The sequence below is a fragment of the Nestor notabilis genome, unplaced genomic scaffold (assembly GCF_000696875.1).
Source record: "Nestor notabilis isolate BGI_N333 unplaced genomic scaffold, ASM69687v1 scaffold25366, whole genome shotgun sequence".
NCBI classification, from domain to species: domain Eukaryota; kingdom Metazoa; phylum Chordata; class Aves; order Psittaciformes; family Psittacidae; genus Nestor; species Nestor notabilis.
In genome coordinates this window covers 3,710-12,463 of record NW_009933663.1, presented here as the reverse complement: position 1 = coordinate 12,463, position 8,754 = coordinate 3,710, and the positions used below count along the sequence as shown (strand labels likewise).

General features: G+C 55.5%; 1 protein-coding gene across 2 annotated transcripts; it reads left to right on the top strand.

Moving 5' to 3' along the window:
* The first annotated feature begins 1,271 nt into the window (after window positions 1-1,271).
* On the top strand, window positions 1,272-5,641 carry PRKAB2 (protein kinase, AMP-activated, beta 2 non-catalytic subunit). Of its 2 annotated transcripts, none has more exons than XM_010016995.1 (7): window positions 1,272-1,525; window positions 1,730-1,896; window positions 2,740-2,833; window positions 3,412-3,532; window positions 4,595-4,728; window positions 5,009-5,077; window positions 5,533-5,610. In XM_010016995.1, the coding sequence occupies exons 1-7, from the start codon at window positions 1,364-1,366 to the stop codon at window positions 5,608-5,610; spliced, it is 825 nt and encodes a 274-aa protein (XP_010015297.1). In that variant the 5' UTR covers window positions 1,272-1,363. The 2 variants fall into 2 exon arrangements, with proteins under 2 accessions (XP_010015297.1, XP_010015298.1); XM_010016996.1 differs by having other exon boundaries at window positions 1,347-1,525; window positions 3,412-3,526; window positions 5,533-5,641.
* The last annotated feature ends 3,113 nt before the right edge of the window (window positions 5,642-8,754 follow it).

The following is an 8,754-nucleotide window of genomic DNA, read 5'->3' as shown; positions in this document are numbered from 1 at the left end:
ACAGGGATAGATTTTTATGAGAAGCTGGCTGAGCCTCCAGGGCAGAGGGGGAAGATGTCAGAGCAAGTGGTGCAGCTCATCTGATCTGGATCTTCAGGTACGCTTGATCCTCATTGAGAGGGGGGGTGGTACGGGTTAGCTGTCTTCTCAGACTGCCTTTTAGCCCTCAGGATTTAAGAAATGCTTTTAGTAATTGCTCCATAATGTTCTAAAGCCTGGCTTTGGCTGGCAGCCTTGCCTGGCACCCTTCATATAACTTGATCTTCTAAACAAATCCATAAATGTCGCAGCTAAGCGCATGAAGCAATGCTGGCTGTCCTCTTGCCTTTCCCTGCAGCGCCCATGGTCAGTGCGGTAAGCTGAAAAATTAGCCTGGGAAGGGGGCAAGAATCCAAATCCATCTCAGCTGCTGGAAACTGGGTAAGGCCTGAAGAGTCCCATGTAGCTTTTGGTGGCTTTGTTGTTTGTCCCAAGAGGTGTGTAGTTGTTCATGGCTTGGTGCTATATGGCCAGTTCTCCTCTTTTGCCTTCTCTGAGCTGGGTGAGATTGGGGATGACAGCCCTTCTCCAGCTGCAGGGTGGCACTGAGGCAGCTGGGTGGCCCTTCTCTCATCCTGGGGCTCCAGGTGGCCAGGCAGACACCAGAATGCGCAGGGTGGTGCTGCTCATTAGGTTCACAACAAGCAGAACTCACTGTGCTGTGCTGCAGCTGACATGGTGGCTTGCCTGGTGAATCATAAGTGAATTCTGTTGAGAGCATTAGCCCCACACCTTGGCCAAGCTCCAGCTTGGGTGATTCCACTCGGACACTTTAACTGCTCCCTGTCACCATTGCCAGACGCAAGGCTCTGCTCTTCTGCCTGCAAGATCTTGGAGGCTTGGGAGCTGTTTAACAGCTGCTACTTTCACTCTTTGTCTGTTTTCCTGCTGTATGTAGGGGATTTGTCTGTGGAGCCTCACTGTAAGACTGTGAAAGAGGCTCTGTTAACACCAAGCAGTTGATTTGACAGTCAAGGTTGCTTTATTTTGTCCATCAGCCCCTCTACTATGCTGGCTGCTGAGGGCTTGTGTGGGGTACAGTGTAACTAGTATGTGTTTTGGAGTGTAACAGTTACCAACATAACTAGAGTGATGGTTCATAAGGATATGGCTATAATTAGGTCAAGCTGTTTTGTTTGTTAAATTCCCATTCAGCTCCCAAACCTGGCAGTGGAAATGAACTTTGGGCCTTTTTTAGGATTGCTGTCAGTCTCCCCTGGCAAAGAACATTGGGAATGGCATCCTTGCTCCTCTCCTCACTGCCAGATCCCATGGGCACAGGCACACTGCTGTCTTCTGTCTCTTACAGGGGAGCTGAGCTGCCATGGGGAACACCACCAGTGAGAGAGTGTCAGGGGAGCGCCACGGCTCCAAGTCCCACCGCTCAGATGGCTCCGGTGCCCCCCACCCTGCCAAGGAGCACCCGCACAAGATCATGGTGGGCAGCACTGACGACCCCAGTGTTTTCAGCTCCCATGACTCCAAGGTAGGGGCTAGCCACTGCCTTCCCTGTCCTGCCCTCTGGGGCTCTGTGCTCCCAGCCATTTGAGGGGCCTGTGGAGAGTTGGGAGGCTAGAAGAGCTCTGCAATGCTCTTGTCTGGGATGTGCAGCTGGGCTGGTAGAGGGCAAGGGGGAGTGAATGTGGTCCTGGTTGCCTTTGTGTCTCAGGCTCTGGTTTTCTTTGCTTAGATTCCTGGGGATAAGGAGTTTGTGTCGTGGCAGCCAGATCTGGAGGAGTCAGTGAAACCGTCCCAACAAGCTCGTCCCACTGTCATCCGCTGGGCTGATGGAGGCAAAGAGGTCTTCATCTCTGGATCTTTCAACAACTGGAGCACCAAGATCCCACTCATCAAGAGGTAGCCAGTCACTCAGGTCACTCTAAATTCTCCTTTGCTTCATCATGGGAAGTGTTTCCCCTTCTCTGTGCTGGTGGCTGTTCCCTTTGCCCACCTGTATTGTCTATGTTCATCCAAGCTGGAGTGTCTGAGCACAAATATGTAGTCAGTTTCTTCCCTGGATGGTGCTGTTAAATTGTACAGAGGGATGGAACAGGATGGGCCACTTTGCTTGCCCAGCTCGATGTTACACGGCAGCTTATCCCAGCAGCAGAGCCCTATCCAGATACGCAGTTATCTTTTGGAAGCTGTCAGCTCTTTGCTTGGCTGTGGCCTTACCCCCTACCTAGTTGTGTTGTTGCCAGCGGGGGTTGTTTGTCCCTCACATATCTTCCTGCCCTAATGATGTTCTTGTCATTCCACAATACATAACTCTGGGCTTAATCCCAGCAAATTGCCTGGAATGGGTTTATCTCAGTTGTGGGCTTCACAAACAGAGCTGCTACACTTGCTGTCCCCATCCTGCAGTGCCAGCACAGGGTTAGGTGCTTTTCCCATGCATCCTCCCAGATGTGTCTTGCACAGGGTGTCTGTAACGTCAACTTTCTCTGGACTTGTGGGGCTGGACTGCCTCCTGTGCACTCCTTCCAGCTGGACTCCTGGGGGTTTGAGCCACTCTGGTGCTCTGAATGCTCACGCTTGCTGTGTTATACCTCAGATCATTGACAATGAGCAAGCCTAACCCCGCATGAAGCTGTGGTGGTAGAGGGGCTGGACAGTGCATGTTTTCTGGGCCCCCATGGAAGAGCACCATCCAGAGCATCAACAGGGTAATGCTGTTGCACGTCTATTCTCTCTGCACAGCCACAATGACTTTGTTGCTATCCTGGACCTCCCGGAAGGAGAACACCAGTACAAATTTTTTGTGGATGGCCAGTGGGTCCATGACCCATCTGAGGTAACATTCAAAGCTTTGTCCCTGCAGATCTTGACTTCTTCAGGGTACTACACATGATGTAACTGCAGCAGAGGGGGAACAGGAAGAGCAGAAGGTGTCTGCCAAAACAAAAGGGGTATCTCCATCCCATGAGTCCTTTCAGAGGCTGGTTTGTCTGGGCTTAGACATGCTGTAAATGGGAGTTTTGGGGAGGTGCTGAGGGGCAGGACAGCACCAGAAAGCCTTTAATTCTTATTGACAATTGGCTGCATGAGAAGATGGGCCATGGGGGCAGCACTCACCTGCAGGTTCTTCTCCAAGCTGAATCACGTGGTAGCAGCAGGGAAAGGAGAGGACACTTACCCACTGGCATATAGCAAGATGGAGGATGAAAATAGGATGTGATGTAGGAGCCTGGGAGTACAGGGAAGACCTCCCAGGGTAAACAGCAGAGATATGCAAGTGTAGAGCAGAGCTAGATACTGGCTACCTGTGGTAATGGTGCAGCAAAGACAGCTTGGGCTGGAGAATCAAGGAAGCATTGAGTGTTCTTTGGTAGGAGATGAGCATAGGAAGACTCTTACTTCAGTTCTCTCCAGCCTGTGGTCACCAGCCAGATGGGGACGATTAACAACCTGATTCACGTCAAGAAGTCTGACTTTGAGGTGTTTGATGCTTTGAAGGTGGATTCCCTGGAGAGCTCAGAAACCTCAGGTCGGGGTGAGTTTTTATACATTACCACTTTGCATGTGCTATTTTCCACCTCCTCTGGGGGTGAACAGACCCCCTGAGCAGAGGTGTGGGCCTGCACCTGGGAAGAGTAGTGTTTGACAGCTGATGCCTTGTCTGTATGGAGGGACTGTGCTGGTGTAACTTGTTCTGTGCTAGCACCGTCCCAGAGCAGGGTCAATGCCTGTGCATGGCTGAGGCAGCCATTTCAGACTGGTGAACTCCGGGAACATCAGCCCGTTCTGTCTACTCAACTGTAAGTCATCTGATCTGGGGTACAAGCGAGGTGAGAGCAGGATCCAGGTTATTTTCAGCAGCTACTCTTGGTTTTTTTGCCAAGGTAATTTGCACTGGTGCTAGCTCATCTCAAACCTCCCTCTCCACTTCTGTTACAGCAGCAGGTTAGGTTACCATGCAGGCACTGGCAGTGCTGGCTCAGTGTGTAATGCTGGCAGGTAGCTCAGTCGTGTTCCAGGCCAGGGCGCTCAGCACCTCCAGGGATGTGGAGTCCTTCTTGGATGCTTATTCCAAAATGATTAGGTCATATGTGGTCAGGAGGTGCATCCAGTCCAGCTTCCAGTGACAAGCTCCCATAGTTCCTCGTGTGGGTTGAGCAGCTGCTCAGTCTAGACTGCCCATTTGACCTTTCTGGGACCTCCTCATCAGGCAGTCCTGCATCACTGAGAGCATGCAGGCATGCTGCTTGCTGTGCCCCTGCTGCACAAGGTACAGTTCTGGGCCAACCTGGCTGCTTGCTAGTGGTAGAGGGACCCAACTATGCTGAGGTCTGTGTGCAGGGGTCTTGAGGTGGCTTCCACAGGGTGCTTGCTTTGTGTCAATGCACATACCAGCTTACAGTTCTGCTTGGAAATGCCCAGGACTCAGCTGGCTGCTTTTTCCATGGTGAAAAGGCTGAGCTGTTGCTGTAGTATACATGGGCATGGCTCATGGATGATGTTTGTGACTGGAAGACGCTGCTGGATCCTTCTGAGCTTCTTGGGAAGCCAGGCCTGCTTCAGCCATTTCATGTCTCCTCCTTTCTCTTCTCTTTAGACTTATCAAGCTCACCACCTGGACCTTATGGCCAAGAATTGTACGTATACCGGCCTGAGGAGCGCTTCAAATCCCCACCTATCCTCCCGCCTCACCTCCTTCAGGTCATCCTGAACAAGGACACCAATATCTCGGTGGGTACCATCATACTGCCCACACACAGGGAGCCACACTGGGGTTGGAAGGGGAGTCCTGGAGCCTCACCCTTGGCATTTCCTGGGGAAAGCACCACTTTTCCATTAACAACACTGGTTTGGCTCCTTGCTCTGCCTGGTGCTTAGCTGAGTTCTGTTCCTGTTCAGAACAGCCAGAGACACCAGCAGCTCAGATTGCCTGAGATGGCAGCTCCCTGTGATGTCTGGAGCTGGGGGGTCAGGGCTCTGCTGTTCCTCTGTGACACTCCTCTTCTCCTAGTGTGACCCAGCACTGCTGCCCGAACCCAACCATGTCATGCTCAATCACCTCTACGCACTGTCCATTAAGGTAAGTGCAGGTCCCATGAGGCTGCTGGATGAGGGAAGTGGAGCTGCTGTGGTTCCCAGGAGCCTGCAGTACCTGCAGGGAGCAGACAACAGGGGGGGTGGAGATGGTGGTGCAGGGATCAGAGGACCCACGCGAGGACAGCTTGTCTGCCTGGTGAAGTTTGGCATGTGCAGGGGTGTAGGCTGTGGCTTCCTTACAGTTCTTTTTAGCTGCCTACCTGCAGCCTGATGGAACTGGGCAGTCCTGGGCTCTCCTGCTGTGTACCAGACTCTTCCCTTGCACTCCCTATCATGGGTGTTGGACATGTCTTGCTGGCTGTGAGGCTGGGGTGGCTCCTCAGGCCTGCAGAGCCCTCTTCCTGATGGCTGTTGTGGGGTGCCCCACTCCCAGGTTGGCACAGCCAGGCTGCACTGGGCTGTCCTCCCCTGCTCCCACTGACGCTGTGCCTCTCGCAGGATGGCGTGATGGTGCTCAGTGCCACGCACCGCTACAAGAAGAAGTACGTCACCACGCTGCTGTACAAGCCCATCTGAGCTGGGGCCTCACCCACCCCCTATGCAGGACACCAAACGCCGCTTTGTCTGCACACACTGGGCCACAGGACTGTGCAAGAACTGACCGCTGGCTCCAGCCTTGAACCTGGCAGGGACGCAAAGCCCTGGCAATGGGCCCAGGGCCACTGGGGCCTGTGGCACTGTCCCATCCTATCGGTGTGGTTTGATTTAACCCTTGGTTTCTGCCCACCTACAGCTCCCCTTGGCTTCTCTGAGGCCACTTTGCTGCTCAACAGAACAGCCTTTCCTTGTGCCCAGCATGGAAAGGGCTTCACCTACCCATCTTCTCCAGCCTCTGCAGGCCCCTAGGTGGTCCTGGCACTGCCTCCAGCCCAGGCCTCCAGGAATATGTCATGTCTGCTGAAGGTTGCTGTGCTGTCCTGGTGATGAGCCTCCAAGGCCACCTTGATCCCTACAGGCTGTAGGACAACCCAGCCTGCCCCATCCTGCAGCCCTGGCTATGGGGCTGCCCCCCTCCTTGTGCTCACTAGCCTTGAGGAAGGATTCTTGGGTGGTGCTGGCTGCAGCCCCAGCTCTCTGTCAGGTTCAGCATCGAGCCAGCGGGAAGGAGGGTGCAGCTGGACCGGACGTAGCCATGCTTACCTGCTGCCAGGACAGTGTCATCAAGGACTGAACGCTCCGTCCCCAACATCGAGTGCTTCTGCAGGGAAGGGCTGACTTTGTCACAGCCAGAGGAACACCATGCACGCCACGCTGGAGGGGCCTGGGAAGAGCAGGGCACGTATCCCAGGACCCCGGCTACACCGCCTGCTGCCAGCGCAGTGCCATGCAACAGGGTTTTCTCTATTTATTACAGTATTTATTGATCTGGGGGCTGCTGGCCTGATACTGGAGGGGTGCTCTAGAGCAGTGAAATGCGAAAAGGGAGCAAGCTCCCAATGGGGCGCAGAGCTGCCATTAGGGTGGTGGGGTGGGGTGTGGGGCCAGCCCTTTGGGCCAGACGGTGCCTATTACACCTGGTGCTGGTGTAGCTTGGGGAGCATAGCTGCAGAGACTAGTGTGCCAGAAACGCAACAACCTGCAGGAAACCTTTATTGGGGACTCTTCAGCCACTGAACAGAACATGGCATTTCTTACATCCTCCCACACTGGGGCCCCGACATGCCCAGGGAGCCCCCAGAATGCAGCTGTGATACCTCTATCTATATACATATACATACATCCAATAGCAGGGACGGGTATGCAGCACGATTACAAATGGGACCAAGTCCCAGGGCAAGAGGTGCTTGATGTGGAGGGCTGTACACCCCACTCTAAGCACTGTGGGTGGAAAGGGGCAAGCACTGAAGCATGGGGCAGGCAAAGCCCAAGCCAGCAGCTGCTGCTGCGATACCAAGCAAAGGCAGGTGGAGGGCATGCGACCACCACAGCAGCCCAAACCCACTAGCTATGTAGCACTGGACAGCCCAGACCCCTGTCCACCCCACCCCTTGGAGCAGCAGGGACAGGGTCCTCTCCAGCCCTCTGGCGTGGCATGGCTCAGCAGACTGTTCTGTGACCGGCCCTGCTCATGCGATGGGCAGGGCCTGCTGGGCCTTCACCTGTTGAGAGAGGACACATGGCAGTAAGGGTCAGCACTGCCAGGGGAGGCCTGTGCTGGAGAACTGTTGTACCCTGAGGATGTAGCAGCTGAGGACAATCAAGGGAAATAGGTCAGTATGTCCCACACACACAGCTGAGTGCCTCAGCACTGCTCTCCATCCACCACTCTGCTGGCAGAGCATGGAGTGTCTGCCATCTGTGCCCATCCCCAGGGCAGCAGGGCTCACCAGGACAGGGGCACCTGCCCCTATCCCACCCTGGCTGCCAGGGCACTCACCTCCAGGTTCATCCTGGCCTTGCGCAACACATTGTGGGTCCTGCTCACTGTGAGGGGGCGAGAGATGTGGTCAGTGAAGTTCCTGCGCTGTAGAGCCACCCCACAAGGGGACAAGGCGAGCTTGGGCCTGCCACCCCACAGCAGGCTGCCACCCAGGCCACGTACACTGGTTCACGATGAAATGCTCCATGCTGTCCTTGAGCTGTGCTGTGCTGCGCAGCTGCTCAGCTGTGCTCTGCAGAGCATCCTCCCTCTCGGAGAGCTGTGCCCTCAGCGCTGCGATCTCACCCTGTAGCACCTGCTCCTGAGACAATACGAGCATTATGAGCAGCGAGCATCCAGCCCCACTGCCCCACCAGCCCCCAGCTCCACACTTACTTTGCCCTGGTGTTGGGCTGGGCTGATGGGCAGCACAGTGCTCCAGAAGGCAGTGAGAAGAGACGTGCACTGATCCAGGATGCCATGCAGGGTGCTGGCACTGCCCCAGAGGTGCCCTGTGCCTGTCCACCGCAGGGCCTGCGGAAGAGGGGTGCAGAAGCAGGTGCTGCCAGGGCACCTGCATCCCACTGCACCTGGGGACTCACCCTGCCTAACACTGCAGGGCAGTGCCAGCAGCAGACCCCAGGCTGCCAGCTACTTGCCAGCCACTTGCCAGCCCTGCAAGCTTCAGGTTCCAGCCCCATCCTGCCCACACTGTACCTCCTTTCCTGGGAGCGGGCAGTTGGGCAGCCCAAGCGCTGGGCGTGTGAGGCACATCAGCTCACGCGCCAGTGCCTTTCCCTGTAGGATGTGCTGCTCCAGGGCCCGGTAGGTGTCCAGGCAGCCGACAACATGAGCCCTTGTCGGCCCCTCACTCTTCCTCACCAGTGGGTCTGCCCCACATGGCCCTGTGGAACAAGCAGGGCTAGGTAGGCCTGCTCCATCCTAGGGCTTGGCTCTGCTCTAGGCTCTTTAAGGGTGCTGCCACAAGTTTGTCAGGTCTCAGCAGTTCCTGAGGCATAGGCATGGGCAGGCTGTGGGACCTACCGTCCATCTGCCAGGCCACAGACATGTCAGAGGACAGCGAGAAGAGGGGAGCTGCTGAACTTGTGCCAACATCCCGCACTGGAGGAGATGGGAAGCAGCCTGGAACAAGAAGTATCTGAGCCCCTGCAGACAGCCGTGGCTCTGTGCGTGGGGCTGCTGGGGTCCTGCCCTCCCTCTCTGCTTGCCAGCAGGGCTGCCATGTCTCTCCTGCTGCTGCCACAGGAGAGGTGTTTGGGCCTGCCCAAGGCGTGCAGAGT

What these genes read in the sequence shown, in the direction of transcription:
- PRKAB2 (XM_010016995.1), top strand. Translation starts at nt 1,364, where the DNA reads ATGGGGAACACCACCAGTGAGAGAGTGTCAGGGGAGCGCCACGGCTCC. An exon ending in CTCAGAAACCTCAGGTCGGG is followed by an intron (nt 3,533 to 4,594) that starts GTGAGTTTTTAT and finishes TCTTCTCTTTAG; the next exon opens with ACTTATCAAGCTCACCACCT. An exon ending in ACAAGGACACCAATATCTCG is followed by an intron (nt 4,729 to 5,008) that starts GTGGGTACCATC and finishes CTCTTCTCCTAG; the next exon opens with TGTGACCCAGCACTGCTGCC.